At 48.1% G+C, this 16,768-nt stretch overlaps 1 protein-coding gene across 4 annotated transcripts in view; it reads left to right on the plus strand.

Moving 5' to 3' along the window:
* Positions 1 to 16,768, plus strand: part of PTPRE (protein tyrosine phosphatase receptor type E) — a 177,205-nt gene that overhangs the window by 111,679 nt on the left and 48,758 nt on the right. For 3 of the 4 annotated variants that reach the window (XM_072629059.1, XM_072629061.1, XM_072629060.1), the window contains one exon: positions 7,686 to 7,807. In XM_072629059.1, the coding sequence (XP_072485160.1) occupies positions 7,693 to 7,807 (115 nt within the window). In that variant the 5' untranslated portion in view covers positions 7,686 to 7,692. Of the gene's footprint in view, positions 1 to 7,685; positions 7,808 to 16,768 lie in introns of those variants that run through there. The other variant, XM_072629063.1, reaches the window with a different exon arrangement.

The raw sequence follows: 16,768 nt of genomic DNA on the forward strand, positions 1-16,768 counted from the left end.
CCTTGGTGGCCACTGTCCTTCTGGGCTGGCTCCCTGGCTGTGCACTCCGTGTCCTGCCTACTGAGAGTAGAGATCTCTTCATTCTTTTTCTTTGTATTACTAGTGCCTAGCAGCTGCTGGCACATAGTAGGTGCTTAATAAATGCTTGTTGCTTGATAGGTGCTTGACTCTTTTACAAGTACAAAAATGTGAGCTGACTAGAGTCTCCCATCTTCCCTGTCTTCCCAATGTGCCACTCCCCAGCAATGACCCAGCAAATGGATGGAGATGTTTGGGAGGGTGGAGAGGTAGGGACTAAGAGTCCTGACCCCACCCCCACCCTCATCTGACTCCTCATCATCTCAGGAACATCCCCTGGTTTTTATGAGAGCAGATAGTAGACACCTCAGGAAGTGATCAGAGGATTCCAGTGTCGTATTCTCCTACCATTCCCTCTGTATCTAAAGCTTGAGGCTGACCTTGGGATCCGCCAAATGCTGAGACAGGAAGAACCTTCCAGCAGGGCAGATATTGACTTGTCATCCCGTGTTTCTGCCAGGATTACTCAGCACGTCCTTCAGGAAGGAGGCTGCTGGCTTCCCAAGAACAGTGACTGATTCCTCTAATGGGTCAAGTCTGAGCTTTGTAACAAATGGTCTGATTAGCTTCTGGACCAAGTAAGCCTAGCTTGTATCCTGGGCGGGTTGACCTTGGATGGACGGTGGGAAGGGCTCTTGGGATCCCAATAACTGACATGTCTATGATACTGTTGAGTTTCTAGAGGCCCCGCCTACATTCTTTCATTGGAGCAGCACACAGTGCTCCTGGTTTCATTATTCCCATAGGCAGGTGAACAGACAGGGTGATTTAGCCAGGGCCAGACTGAGCTTGTAAATATCAGAGGTAGAAGGTGGATGCAGAGGCAGCCAGGGGACACCACGGAGTCCAATTCCTGAGTTCAAATCCAGATTCAGACACAGCTGTGTGACCCTGGACAGGCTATTTAACCGCTGTCTACCTCAATTTCCTCCCCTGTAAAATGGGGATCATAATAGCTCCTACCTTTCAGAGTTGTTGTGTGGATCAAATGAGATAATGTTTGTCAAGTGCTTAGCACAAGTGCCCTGCACATAGTAGGGGCTTAATAAGTGCTTATTCCCTCCTTGTCTTCCCTTTCCTCTTCCCATGACCAGCACTGAATTCACTAGCACACACTTAGGTCCTTTTTAGTCAGTGGTTGTAACCAGTTCCAAACATCGTCCCTGCCCTAAGCTTCCAGGATCACATCTGCCTGAAGCCGGGAGCTGCTAGGCCCAGTCCTGGCTCTGTGCGCTTGGCCTTTGCCTTGCTCTGATATGTCTCATTGGATTTCTCTGCTGGCATTGAGTCTCTGAGGAATAGCCGGCCCACTGGGCTGTCTCACTTCCTGATGGGAGCCATCCACTTCCCTTTGGACCTTGGACATAACTTCATTGGATTCTTATCTCCTTTTCCCTCTGACATCTTGTCCCTTGACTGTTTGGTTTGTAATCCAGGAACAAGACATCTTCTGACTCAAACTAAGTGATGCTCACCCCCTGGTCTAATCAGGCCTTAACAAGTCTTTTTGTGCCTCCCTTCTAAGGGAGAGAGAACTCCAAGGTGTTGGCCCAACTCTGACCTTCTCCTTAGCTCTGTCTATAGTCATTCTCCTCCCACTTGTCAGATGTCCTCCCCTAGATAAGCATCACCTCTGCAGTGCCCCATCACACCCAGAATCATCAGCTCTCCTTCCATTCAGGACAGGGACGTTGGGGGCAGAAAGTCAGCTTGCCAGGGTAAGGCAGCAAGAGGTCATGGAGAGCCAGAACCTAGTGAACGATGTGACTAGATGCCAGCTAATTCTTCAGAGGCTATTAGGGACGGCTAGAGGTAAAGACTCATAGAAGGTTAACCCCCAAAGGAGCTGGGAGACCATCTAATGGCCCCAATTTGCGAATGAAGTAAATGAGGTCTGATATAAGTAAAACTTCATAAGAATTGGGTCCTCTGAGACACAGATGGACTGCTTTGGGAAGTAATGCGTTACCCCTTTCGGGAGGACTTCAAGAAAAGGCTCTCTGACTTGTTGAGGATTGAGTAGAGGCAGATGCTTGGCTTTGGAGAGCCATAGTGACTCCAAATGCTCTGGAAGCTGTACTTGAGGTAGAAGGGAAGCCTCATCCAGGACAAGGACACAAGGTCGGCTATGCTGTTGTGAGGGATCTGCTCCTGATGGGGGACCCCCTGCACTGCCTGGTTTGCTTCCCCTTCCCTGGAAAGGAGGTGAAGAAAATCAGGTGGAGCGTGCTGGACTCTCTGAGGTAGCTGAACTCTTCTATGGTGGTGAATTTTTAAAGACCGCCATTGGGCCTTTCTGATGTGCCACCAACTTTCCCAGAGAAAACTTAAATCTGTCCCAAGAGGCAAGAGGAAGGAGGAGATTCATGGCTGTGTCATCTCTGTCTTTAAAGGAATGAACAGGGTGCTAATGACTAGTGTATAAGCTGTAGGGAAAGAGCCCAGGAGAGTGGAGCCGGGCCAAGCTGGGCCTTCAATGGGCAAAGAAATGCCAGAGCTAACCCTCTGGCACATGGGGGCAGGCATCCATCTCGATCACAAAAAGTCTTCCAATAAACGTCCTGGGTCGTGTTCACAGCCAGGGATGGCCTTTGCCTGCTGGGTCTCAGCCTTTGAGTTCACCATTATCATCCATTGAGATTCAATGCTTTTTAAGCCTTGAATGCTTTATAAAGGAAGCCTCCTTTGGTTGGACATGCTCTTGGCCAGAATCTTTCATGAAAAGGGAGCAGGAATTCTTTTCCAGGACTGTGGGCTCGCTCAGAGTAACTGGCATCTCTCCTGCTGACTTCACTCACTCACCTTTGGTTTCTTTCCTAGGAGGGGAGGCCTTTCCCCTTCAAGCTCACCGGCACACCAGGCCCAAAGAGAACAGTAACTCACAATGTCGTGTGGCATCTCTGGGGCGGCTCTTGTCAGGATTCAGTGAGACCCAAGCAGGGGAGGGAGGTGGTTGTTCATTCTCCCTGGGGATTGGACATGTTCAATTTCCTATTTTAATACAAAGCTTTTCCCAGATGTGTGTGAAAATAAAGAAAATCACATCTTCCTGAGAGGTAGAGATTGCAGAGTTGGTTTTGGGATCAATCTAACTGAAAGCTGTCCATCGTGGAGGAGGCGACTTTGGGATGTGCTGGATGGAGTCAGAGCTATCAAGGGTCTGATAGAGGGGAAACATGGCAGTATAGATCTGGAGCTAGAAGGGCCCACAGAGGTCACCTCTGCCTTCTCATTTCTGAGGCCAGGACTTTAATTCCCACACCGTTTGGGCTGCTGTTAGCATTCCTGCAGAGAGGATTCTTGCTCAGGTCCAGGGTAAGCTCAGTGAGCTCTGGGTTCACTTTCATCCCTCGGACAGCCCAGGGCCTGGATTAGGGACCTTCTCCTTGACAGCTGAGATACAGGAGCTGAGACTTCCTCCTGGTGACTCCTTGGGGTTCCAGAAAAGAGGCTTCCCCATGTTACACCAGCTTAAGGGAAAGGGAAGGAATTCTCAGGATAGTATGGGACCAGAAAACAGCATCTGCCCTCCTTTGGATTCCCTTCAGAGTCACAGAGGCTCCAAACATCCATGCCAAATTCTAGGCCTCTTAGCAGTAACTTCCCAACTCCCCATCTTGGGCCAACACTGCCTCAGGCATCTCTGAGACCTCAGCTTGTGCCATTCCTTGAGCATCCTCCTAACTCCACCCTTCTGGTCTTCACTGAGTGCAGACTGACTGTGTGCATGCATGTCTTAGGAGCCAGGAGGATGGAAGAGGCCAATATGCTGGTCTCCAGGAAGTCTGACCAGCAGATGGCACTGCTGGATCACCAACAGCCTACTGGGAAGAAGAGCCTGGGGATAAAGAGGAATTCAAATGTTTATTAAGCACCCACTGAGTACTAGGCCTCAGTCACAGAAAGGTGGTAGGTGATCCTACCTTCTCCTTCGAGATAACACTGCACAGTTCTTTACAAACCTCGAAGCCTCTGGAAATGCACAGGGTATGGAGAGGAGTAAATTTGAGGCTTCAGCGGGGAGGGGAGGAGGTGTAAAGGCTGGGGCTATCAGTTCTACGGCCCACCTCATTGGAGACCTCAGTTTTTGTCCATGGGCAGATGATCTCTAGGGCTCCTTCCAGCTCTCAAACCATTCTGAAGAAGTTGACCCTAGGGGATCAGGTCATGGAGGAGGAGTGAGGACCTGCCTGTGGAAGCACATGGCAGGTGGAGATGGAACGCTGGTGTCCCACTTTGGCTACAGTGGGAGACTTAAGACTGGGAAGGTGAGCCAGAGTCAGACTGTCTGAGGACTGTGCTTTGTTCTAGAGGCAGTCGCAGGAGCAGGGAGTGATGCCCTCAGACCTGCCCCAGGAAGGCGGCCATGCCCAGGACAGACAGGAGAGGCTGCAAAGCAGAAACAGGAAGACAAGTAGGAAACAGTGACTGGGTCCAAGATGGGCCACCAGGCAGTGCTGTAGTGCACCTGGTGTCAGGAGGACTTGCCTTCCTGAGCTCAAATCCAGCCTCGAATACCAGCTATATGACCCTGGGTGATACTTCACCCTGTTTGCTTCAGTTTCCTCATCTATTAAATGTGCTGAAGAAGAAAATGTCAAACCTTTCCAGTGTTTTTGCCAAGAAAACCCCAAATGGGGTCATGGAGCGTCAGACATGAGTACAAATAACTGAACAAGAACAAAATAGTTCAGGAAGGAGGATGTAGGGGCTCGCTCAGGTGCAGGGTGCATGAGTGGAGGGAAGATGAATGCATGGGCCCAGTGGAAGTCAAATTGACAGGGACTGACAGCTGGTTGGATCTAGGGATGGGTAAGGAAAGAAGTGCAGATGGTGACCTTGAGATTACCAACGTGAGTGACAGAAAAAATGGTGGCACCGCAGATGAAAATTGGGATGTTGGAGGGAGGGATGGCTTTGGGGGAAGGATGATGATAGGTTCTGATTTGGACTTGGAGAGTCTGAAGTGTCTAAAGGTTGAGGCAGCTAGCTGTGTTGAAGCAGGCCTAGGGCTGAGACTTGGGGTGGATACGACTATAATCTGCTTGTGGGCTTTGGAAATCATCAGAGGATCCAGGACAGAGCCCAGAGGGAGTTCGTGGAAAGTCAGTGATGGCTTGGGCAGATAGGTGGGAGACAGGAAGAGAGAGAGCCCAAGGAAGGACATCCAGGCCTCGTGAGTTCTCCTCTGTGCCAAAAGTTTCAGCAGCTCAAGGAATAAGAATGTGAGTCAAAGGCCTCTGTACTTAGCACTTCAGAGACTGGGGGGACCTAGAGAGCATTGCAGTAAAATGAAGGGGTTAGGAGCCAGAGTGTGGTACAAGGACCCAGAGAAGACATCTGTCCTCCCCTGATTTGAAGAGGAGGGGGATGACAGGTGTGGAATATTGTAAGCACAAGAAGATTCACCTGATCCATTGGTTAGTTTTCCTGAGTTGTTTTTATTTTTTTCCTTGTTTTATTCTTTGTTTTCCCTTGGCATCATCCCTCAAGAGTTAACAAAGGCCAAGACCAGACTTTCCAATTATCAAGTCCACAGATCTTCTCTCTCTTCTCTCTCTCTCTCTCTCTCTCTGTCTCTCTTTGTCTCTCCATGTGTCTCTGTCTCTCTTTAACTCTGTCTCTGTCTCTCTCTGTCTCTGTCTTTCTCTGTCTCTCTGTATCTGTCTTTCCCTCTCTGTATCTGTCTCTTTGTCCCCCTCTCTCTTTCTCTTTTTCTGTCTCTGTATCTGTCTCTGTCTCTTTCTCTGACTTTACCTCTCTTTGGCTCTGTCTCTGTCTCTATCTGTCTGTCTCTCTCTGTCTCTTTCTCTCTCTGTCTCTTTCCTGGTGACTTTATCAGCTCTTATGAGTCTCATTATCACCTCTCTGCAGAGGACTTTTGGGTCTGGAGTGCAGTTTTTATCTCTCTGCTATGCCCCAGTCCTACATCACCCATTGTCTATCGGACATCTCAAACTTGATATGTCCAACATCAACAACATGATCCTTTCCCCAAAACTCTCTTCTGCCCACTTTTCCCATTACTGTGGAGGCTCCACCACCTTCCCAGTCCTCCAGGTTCCCAACTTCATTGTGACCCATAACCCCTCACTCTCAACCCATACACAGGTTTCACAACACAGGTCACATCGTAACCTTCTCTCCACTCACAGAGAGGAAAAAAAAAGATCTAGAAGTCTTAGTGAAACACAGGCTCCCTAGCTGTCTGTCAGTCAGGGGAAATAATGTAATCTCAGTCTGTGCAAGGAGAAGCCTAGAGTCCCTGAATGAGGAAGGAGGTGACAGACATCTGCCTCCGGCCTCAGTCAGGCTCCATCTGGATGGCTGTGCTCCATTCTGGACCACATTGTAGGAAGGCCTTTGATAAGGTGGAGGGTAGCTAAGATGAGACTCAGGTCTACATCAGGAGAATGGAGGAAGGAACTGGCCCAGGTAGTCAACTTGCAGGAAAGAAGACTAGATGTGTCCAAGTGTTCTCAGGGCTGTGAAATGAGAGTGTTCTGACTCTGTTTGGTTCCACAGGGAAGAACCGGGGCAGGGGGCATTTATAGGGGGACAGATTTGGACTTAGTGGGACAAAAACCTTCCAAATCAGTGCAATGGGCTGCTTCAGGGGATTCCCTGATTCCCTCTTGTTAGAGACCTGGGAACAAAGAGTGAGTGAGCAAGTGCTTTTTAGGTGCAGGAGAGGATTTCTCTTCTGGTATATACCAGATGAGATGTCATTGAGGTAACTTTCAACTGAAATTCTGTGAACGATCTATGAAACTATTTTTAGTATCTACAAGGTTGAGCCTAGAGACTCCAAGGTTTCCCTTAAACTTGAAAAGACCTCCCCAATCTTTCTGTAGAACCTTCATCTCCCCATCCATGCATACATCCACCCATCTGTCCACCCATCCATCTGTCTGTCCGTCCATCTGTCCATCTGTCCATCCATCCATCCATCCATCTGTCCATCCATCCATCTTTTATTCATTCTGTATGTGTAAACATCTGTCCATTCTCCTATCTCTCCATCTACCCATCCACTCACTCATACCTCCATCTCCCCCACTAGGTAATGGGATGAATTGTTCTAGTGATTTGCCTAATTCCATATTTTTTACCACAAGAACAGTTGTTTAAGGTAACATTTATGTGTTAAATTGAAATTATTTTAACAATGTTTAACAACTCAATCCAGGTGGTTGGTTTAAAAACATACACACACACACACATACACACACACACACACACACACACACACATATGCCTCTTTCTTACTCCTATTAGCCTTGAATGTCAGGGAGGGAATGTCAGGGTGGCCCCTGGGTCACTAGGGTCTCTAGTGTTTTTCCATGGTTTGCGGGCCAGACAGGGTTCTGTAGCATGTCCCCTCCAGGGACTGACCAGTCCCACAGCAGCAGATCAGTGAGCTCCCATGGCTCTTGCAACCTCCTAGCTATGGGGCCTTGAGAAATGCCCAACCTGGGCTGCCGTTTCTTTTTTCTGCAGCATCAGGCTGATGAAGCTGGGCACCCTCCTAGGGCTGTCTTCAGTGAAGAGTTGGCTGCAAGGTGTCCTCATTACTGATCTCCTGCATCTTCTGGCTTGCTTTGCAGATCCACAATGGAACCCGTGGGGCAGCCCCTGCTACTTGGTATTAGCTTAGCCCTTACCACCATTGCCACCGAGGCTTCCATAGACAACAAGACCACACCCTCGTATAATGAGACTACTACAAGTAAGTTCTCCACTGTCCATTGGACCCTCCTTCTGCAGGGATGCCCCCAAGTGCAATGCTGTGTTCCCCTTCTAAGATACTTCCAGGGGCATCCTGCTCTTGGGGAAAAGGTGAGTTATTTTCACAACTGGAGATGGCCATGATCTCCAGCTCCTCTCGGAGCAGAGGTAGTCTGTCCCACAACAGTAGCCACGGGGCATTAGCTAAGAGTAGAGAGGTCATTCATTTCCAGACCAGCTGCTTCTCAGAGTTTGTGGCTATGAAAAATCACATTAAAGCGAATAGGGCTGCTATACCATTCTGGAGTAGAGCCCAGAGGGAGCCTGGGAAATGAGGGCCCTGTCCCAAGCATTGGTGTCTGCCCTGCTCGCTCCTTGAGAGGCAGAAAGGGTTTGATGTAGTGGGGTCTCTGCAATCTCTCCTCCACCCATCTGCTCCAAGGATCCTCTTGAGGCCCAGGCTCAGAAACCTTAACTGGCTTCCACCACTTCTAGGATAAAATAGACACTAGACATTCTTGTCTTGTACAGACCTTGTACAGTCTGTTTCCAACTCACCTTTCACAGACCTGGGCTCAAATCCTGCCTCAGACACTAGCTTTGGTGACCGGGGCATGACACTGAATCTCCCTTTCAGCCTCCATTTCCTCATCTGTAAGATGGGGAGGATAATAGTCTTTTTCTCCCAGGGTTGTTGTATCAATCAGATGAGGTATTTATAAAGTACCCTGAGACCTTAAAGCATGATAGAAACATTAGTGGTTTTTATAATCCTTTATTCATTCCTTTCACCAACTGATCATTCTAGTCAGTCAATAATCATTATTAAGCACCTACTATATGCCACGCCCTGTACTAAGTACTGGGGATACAACAAGAGGCAAAAGGTCGGTCCTGCCTTCAGGGAGCTCCCAGTCTAATGGAGGAGACAGAGGGCAAATTCTGTCTACAAGCAAGTTCTGTATAGGAGAGAATCAGCAGAGGGAAGGCACTGGAATTAAGGGGGTGGGGGCGGGGAAGGTTTTCTGGAGGAGGTGGGATTTTAGTTGAGAGCCAGGGAGGTCAGTGGCCAGAGAGGAGGAAGAACCCTCCAAGCCTGGAGAGGATGTCCGGAGCCAAGCGATGGAGAGTCTCATTTGTGGATCAGCCAGGAGTCCAGGGGCACTGGATCTAGGAGTATGTGGTAGGGAGTGAGGTGTGAGAAGACTGGAAATGAAGGAGAGGGAGGGACCAACTGACTGTGTGCCAAGAATGGTATTCATAAATATGATCTCACTCTATTCTCACAACACTGAGAGGTAAGGGCTATTATCACCATTTTACAAATGAGGGAATTGAGGAAAACAGAATCAAATGACTTGCCGAGGGTCCCCCAGCTAGAAAGTGTCTGAGGCTGGTTTTGAACTCAAGTCTGACAACTGGGCTCTGACTTTGACTTTTCTGGCTAAATGTGTATCAAGTGTATCTAGTGGTCAGTTATCACAAAACCACCCAGGATTTGGGGGAGTGTACCCTCAGTGGTGGACGTGGAGCCAACCTTGCCTGCCATCCACTAAGGATTGCTGTCATGGCTGCCCTGGAATGTGTACTGTGTTCTCAGCTTGGCATCTGTGTTTTATCAAGGCTCAGCTCCCAGCCCTAAGCAGCCCTTTCTGGATGACCTCCAGAAATGGACAGGTCCCTCCCTCCCCAGGTAACTCATCCCATGTCTCATGCTAAGGAGGTTTTCCCTCCCACGGAGCCTACAGTCTCCTCTCATAGCCCCCACTGGGGAGACTTGCTCCTCATCATTTTCTCTGGGACCCAATAGGAAAAGGCAAGTGTCTTGGCCTTGGTGAGATTCATCAGGGTCGACAGGTGTGGTGGAGAAGAGGTCCTGCCCAGAAGGGGCCTTGGAAACTATGAATTCTACCTTGGTGATTTTACGGAAAACAGAGCCCAGTGTCACACAGCTAAGGACTGATCAGAGATGGGATTGAAATGAGCCCCTCTGCCTCCCTATACAGCCCTCACTGTCCCTCTGGTGCATACCACCCAAGACCTAGAGCCAGAAAATGATGGATTCCAGTCCTGCCTGGTCGGGGGCCTTTGGACAAGTCTTTCATGCTGTCTTTCTCCTCTGAGAGATGGGACTAAGAATCAGACTCCCTTCCCAGGATGATTGTGGGGACAGTGAACATCAAGTATGGACACAGAAGCACAACACAAAAGCCAGCTAATTCTGCTAGGGGGTAGTCAGGAGATCCCCAAGAGCCCCAGAGCCCCAGGGAGAAGGAGGGAAAGCTCTTCTCTCTTCTTTCTCCATTCTTCTGCCCTTTCAGAACATTCCCAGTAATGTTTCAGTGAGCCTTTTATCTCCTAAGAGAATTGTAATGCTGGGGTGGGAGGGTGGGGAGGTGGAGGGGAGACTATGTGACCTCCATGCCAGACCCCCAAAGGGAATGTGAACTTTACCCTTGAAGCTTGTTTCAACCAGATCAAGGTCTTCCCAGGCTCACAACAGCCAGATGTTTCTGTGGTTCGAGTTGTGAAGACCAAGGTTTTCTGTCTGAGGTAGCCAATGAAAAAAGGCATAAAATTTTACCTGGCAACCATGTAATAAGACAGGAAGGAAGGGAGGGAGGGAGGAAAGGAGGGAGAGAAGAAAGGGAACAAAAATTTATTAAACATCTACTATGTGCTAGGCCCTGGGCTAAGAGCTTTACAAAGATGATCTCATTTGAGGCTCACATCCACCCTGGGAGGTTTTTCCACATGAGGAAGTTGTGGCAGGCAGAGGTTAAAGTGACTTGCTTAAGGTCACATAGCTAGGAAATATCTGAAGTCAGTCAAACTCAGGTTTCCCTGATTCCAAGCTCTGTCCTGTGTCCTTGGCACCCCTCTGCCCCAATGTTTTATATTGTGGAGCACTGTGGTATTTGTTTCCCATAGATAACTTCTAGCCTTCTTTAATTAAGGCTAATTAAGAGCCAGATTTGGAGTCAAAGGCCCTAAAGCCAGTGGGTTAACCTCTGTCTTGGCCTGCGTTTTCTTGTCTGTTAACAAGAGTGCTGGGTCAGTACTTCTGGCTCTTCATCTGTGAGATTATAATCACCGAATTAATTAATGATTAAAAACCAGCACTTAAAAGGGGGAGGAGGAAAAGATCAGAGGAGAGATTTGTCTTCCACCAGAACCATAGTGAATGTTAGAATGAGTGTTAGACCATAGAACTCATGTTCAGCCAATTTTACTGATGAATAAACTCAGGCACAGGACCATGGAGTGACTTTTGCCCAGTACTAATTGGAAAGGTCAGAACAGGGGATGCTGGTGAATGTATAACAATCGGCTCTCTTTTTAAAAAATGAATGTTCCATACACATCCAAGTTAAATCCGCATTAACATTTTCTCTGTCACTTTCCTGAGTCCAGACAAATAACAAAACAATAAATCATTCACCCCTGATTTGTGGTGTTTGCCAGTTTCCGAGGTGTAAATGTTCACTGTGAAATGTGTAACAAGTGGCGTTCCCACACTGGTGTCAAGCTGGTGCTAGCACACACCCTTAGCAGGCTCCCCTGATAGCCGAATCTCTTCTGTCTGATCCTCGGTGCAGAAACCAACAAAATAGGGGAAGTTTCTTCAATCTTCTGTCTCTTTCCCCTTCCTCTGAAAAGAGGTTCTTGTCTGAATTTCAGCCAGATGCTTGACAGTCTTATGATATCCTTGTGAAAGAGTTGACAGAATGCATGTCAGAGGATGATATCCTTAGCAGATAGAATGGCTGGGCCCCGAGGGCTCAGGGACCCAAGGGGGGCTACTCATCTCCCAGCCAATGTCTGGGGCCCAGGGTTGCCCTGTGGACTATCTTTCCCTGACTCTCTGCTTCTGAGCCCCAGTTTCCTCACTTGTGAACTAGCATTGATAACACCTGGAGCAGTACCTACTTCAGGATGGTTTTGAAGTTCAAATGAGATAATTTCTGGAAAGTATTTTGTGACGATAAAACTCCCCCGACATTTCAGCTGATTTTATTCACTCCAGAAAGCAAAACCAGTGGAGAGACCCAGAGCTCTTAAGCTTTTTGGCACCATGGATTCCCTTTAGCAGTCGGGCTGGTGAAGCCTGGGTCCCCCTGGTGGGCACAAGAGCTTTGTTTAATTCATAATTGAAGGAAATGCTGCATTTCAGGGAGAGGTTAGTGAAAACAATTTCCCGCATCCAAGTTGAGACCCCTTGCCATTTATCCACAGTCTGTGGACCTCAGGTTGCAAACAGACTGGTCTCAACATAAGAAAAACCTTTGTAATCACTATCGGAGCAGCTTCAGTATTGGAAGCCTCACTGCCTGCAGTAAGGAGATTCCTGTCACTGGGAGGTGTAGACAAGGTAGTGGTAGGTTGGGAGAGCTGACTTCTAAGGTGTCAAACAGCTCTAAGATGATCTGATCCTGGGTGTGAAGCCTTCCCTTCAGCTCAGACAACACACCTCTCACTTCTCTGAATTCTGACTAGAATCCTGGAGTCCCAAAAGGTCAGAAATGGAAGGGACCTGGGACATCTTTCAACCCAGTTCCCTCACTTGGTCCTGGAGGGCAGAAGGAGGTGTTGGGGGTGGGAGATGCAGGAAGGCCAGCTTTGGTTTCATTCTTGGGTGTGGAGAATATTCCTAGCCCTTAGAGCTCTCCCCTGAGCAATGGGTTGAAACCTTCCAGCTAAGCCAGGATGGCCCCTCCTGGGGCTACAAGCTCTGAAACACTCAACTCTGCCACCCCTCTTCCCTAAGTCCTGACATGTCAAAGGGTTTGTTTACCAGGGTGACCCCATCGCTGAGGAAGTGGGGGCCCACCCTCAGGATTCAGCTCAAGAATGACTCAGCCTTTCAACCAGAGTGCCATGGGGGTGGGAAGGACAACTTAGAAGCAGAGGGAGGGGGAGATGGAGCTGAGAGTCCTTCTTTCCACCAAGGGCCCTTCTCAGCTTGGGTCCAAGGGACGGAGTCTGGACCAGGTTTGTTCCTGAGAAGCTTGGCTTCCAATGATAGGCAGTCAACTCATTACCTTCCAAAGCTGAAATTCTGCTTGTTACTTTACACATAAGGAAACTGAGGCTCAGAAAGTAAAACTGACTTTTCTCCAGCTACTATGTGGCTGCACCAAGATCTCAGCCCAGAATGCCATCCTTCCCTACCATGGGAGCTGGGAGACTCAAATGAGATCATGTCTACAAAAGACTTGCAGGCTTGATTCTAGCCTTCTTGATCCCTCCAGGCTGCCCTCCCCAACTCCTTTTGGGGACCAGAAAAATAAGAAGTTTTCACATGGATGTGATCTAACATGAGCCCTCCTCAGCTCCTACAGACTTGTTCTTACCCATTAACTGATTCAGTCTGACAGGCCATTGGAGAGTCATCCATTCTTCTGAAAAACCATCCTCATGGCAGTAAAATGAAGCCATAACACCTTCAGTTAGAATAAGTAATGTTGGCCCTGAAGGAGAGATGAAGAATTCTCACCCTTCCTTGCACAGGTCGGGGACTGGGTGTGAAATGCTACATGTACCATCATTCACACTTGCTATTTGGGTTGGTTTTGCTTAAAAGCTTCTCTTTGTCCCCAAAATGGGAGGTTTGCTGGGTCAGCCATAGATCCAGGGAGGATGAAAGGCATCAATAAAACTTAAAAATCAGCTTCCAGTCTCTGAGCTCTGAGAATTTGGCCTTGACCCTATTCTGCAGGTCACAGTTACATGGCTGCACTTTATCTACTCTCCTAACCCCCACTGCATGTGCTCCTGGGAGAGAAAGCTGGCCAAGGAGACCACCATCTTGTCTTCCCTGGCTCATCCATGCCCTTCCTCACTGATGCATCTTGGGCTATCAGCGACCAAGATTCCTGGGTGGAGAAGGAACTTGACAAGTTCTGTGGCTCTCAGCTGACTCAGCTACAAATGCAGAAGTGGGGAAAGTCAAAAGGGAACCCACCCACATGCCCCCCTAGAGGAGAACAGCCACTCCCCAGAGACCACTTATCCAAGATCTTCTTATTCCAGAAGGCAGCAGCCCTTAGCTGCCTCTTCTCAGGAAACACCCAAGGGGGAAGGAGGGAAAGGTTCAGCACTGAATCAGATGTCCTGGGACTGAACAGTGAACCTGAATCTATAACACAACTCTGTTGTTTTGCAGGCCTTTGGGGAGCACCACAGCATACCCCAGTCTTAGACATTAACTATGTGATCTTAGGTTAGTCACTTCATCTGTCTGCCTCAGTTTCCTTATCTGTAAAATGGGGGTAATAATTGTACCTCCTGGTGTGCTTGTAAAGAGCCAATGAGACCTATTATATGCCAGCCAAATCTCTTTTCTGGGTCTCAGTTTCCTTGTCTGTGAAATGAGGGGGTCTTAACAAACAAATCAGAGATCATTCTTTTTTTTTTTTTTTGTGGCTGTAAATTCCTTTCTTTTTTTTTTAATGTTTAACATTCACTGCCATACAATTGAGATTTTATCCCCCCCACACCTACCCCCAGAGATCATTCTTTTTTGTGTGGCCTGGACCCCTTTGGCAGTCTGCAGAAGCCTATGGACCAGTTCTCAGGATTACGTTTTTAAATTTAATTTCATCCTTCAGAAAATAAAGATGTATTTTCCCCATCCAAGTTCATGACTCCCCTGATATCTATTCTTGGACTCCAGGTTAAGAATTTTTGCACCAGATGGCCCAGGAGTTCCCTTCTCACTCTTTGTCTAGCATCCTAAAATCCTGTGGCCTGATGTCTTGGAAGGTCCCTTTGGTTCTGGCCTGCCAGGAGTCTGTGAAACAGACTCAACTCTGCCATCCTGCTTCCTTAGGTCCTAATATGTCAGAGGAAGACATAGAAAAAGGGTTTATTTACCAAAGTGACCCCATTGCTGGGGAAGTGGAGGACCATCCTCAAGATTCAGCTGCAGAATGACTCATTCTTACAGTGGGAGTGTTGTGGTAGGTGGGAGGGACAGCTTCAAATTTGGGGAAGGGGGAGATGGAACTGAGAGCTCTTCCTTCCTCCAAGAGCCCCTCTCAGTCCAGATCCCATGGACAGAGTCTGGGCCAGGTTTGTTCCTGAGGAGCTTGGGTTCTGATGACAGTGCTGAGTTCTCCTACTTTGTCTCTTCAGCTCATTACACACTTGAGAGTCTAGGCTTGGTCTTCAGGTCTCCCTACAAAAGGGGAATAGGAAGGTAGCCACTATACAATATAAATTGGGTGTGGGACATGTATTTGTATCCTGCAGACAAAAGAAATGCCAAAAAATGCAAAAAACGTATAGGACGTATCAACAAGACACACAATCAGCTTGCAAAGGTTTTTATAAATATTATCTCATTTGATCTTCACTTTGACCTAGATAGGTAGATGCTAATATTATCCTTATTTTACAGATGAGGAAACTGAGGCAAACATGTTAGATGATTTGCCCAGGATCCCACAGATACTAAGTGTCCAAGGCAAGATTTGACCTTGGGTCTTCCTGATTCCAGATTCACCTAGCTGCCTTTTGCAGAAGACTGAGTCACAGAAATCAGAAAGTGAAGAATTCTGAAGAACCATCCAGTAGGCATTCCACATTTCACCTCAGCTTGGCACTGTAACCATCATGGCGATGTCTTCCAACAAGCTGGGTCAGGGATGGGGTTCATTCTGTCAGAGGTCACATCCAAGAAGTGCTGGGAAGGTTGTGAAGGGACTCTTCCACCTGCTGCTGGTCAGATCCAACCAAAGGAAGCAAGATCTCTTAGCTTTTTGAGCTCACTAGGTGGCCTCCCAACCAGGACACATCCATATTGGGATTGATGCTCATTCAACTATGATGAGAAAAGAACAATGCAGAAAAAGCAAAAGCCACGTTCAGGGTCTCCTAGATAAGACATGACTTTAGCTGTCATGTGCTCCTGGCCATACGGTAGCTGGAGTTGCCCCTGGGAGAGCTGAACAAAGAAAGTACCAGAAATTGCAGCTCCCTTTTTAAGGGCCCACGGAGCCATCAGCCTTTCCTGTCCAATGGATAGTAAAAGGATACTCTGTTCTCCTAAAGACAGTGCACTATCTGTGTGTAGGAACAGAGGGAGGAGAGAGCTTTGAGGAGGGGAGCAGTCAACAGGTGACGGTGTCAGAGACTTCAGAAGAAGGAGGATTCTAAAGTGCCACTGGATTTGGCAGCTAAGAGATCATTGGCTGCTTTAAAAAGAGCAGTGAACTTTGAATGATGGAATTGGAAGCCAGACTGCTTAGAAGGTAGAGGAAAGGCAGAGGAGGCTCCTAGTTTATGTTCGTTTCAGGAGTCTTCTTGAAAAGGGGAGGAGACGTGATGGACAATCTCGAGATGGAAGAGAAGATGGAATCTGGTGAGAATTCTTTAGAGACAGAGAAACCCAGACAAGTTTTTAGACAGCAGGAAAGGAGTCAGTTCATAGGGAAAGATCCAATATTAGGTGGCCAGGGATGAGGGTGAGTCTCTAGAATAAGAAGGGACCAGGAAAGGTTTCTTGCAGAGAAGGTGCTGTCTTAGCTGGGACTGAAGAGATGACAGAGGAGAACTTTCCAGGCCTGGGAGACAGTTCTGGAAAGTGCCTGGACTGGGGAGAAGGGCTGCCAACAAGGAGACTAGGGAGGAGGTGGGGAGGAAGGGCTTTTGTGGCAGAACTGGTGCCACAGGGAGAGGCCCCAGGGAGGCAGATTTGGTCTTGAGTTAGAGAAAATTTTCTCAACAACTGAACAGTTACTCCAAACTGGAAGAGGGGAATTCCTTGGGGAATTGTGGGCACCCTGAGCCTGGGGGTCTTTGAGCATCAGGGCTGGGCAATCTCTGGTCAGGGATTCTGCTTTGGGCATGGGTTAGACTGGACAGTCACTGATGGTCTTTCCACTGGGAGCTGCCACAACTGTGGATTTCTAAAGCAACTGTGCAGGGTCTAGAATATGGGCCTATAAAGTAACTCAGC

This window comes from Notamacropus eugenii, chromosome 1, assembly GCF_028372415.1.
Source record: "Notamacropus eugenii isolate mMacEug1 chromosome 1, mMacEug1.pri_v2, whole genome shotgun sequence".
NCBI classification, from domain to species: domain Eukaryota; kingdom Metazoa; phylum Chordata; class Mammalia; order Diprotodontia; family Macropodidae; genus Notamacropus; species Notamacropus eugenii.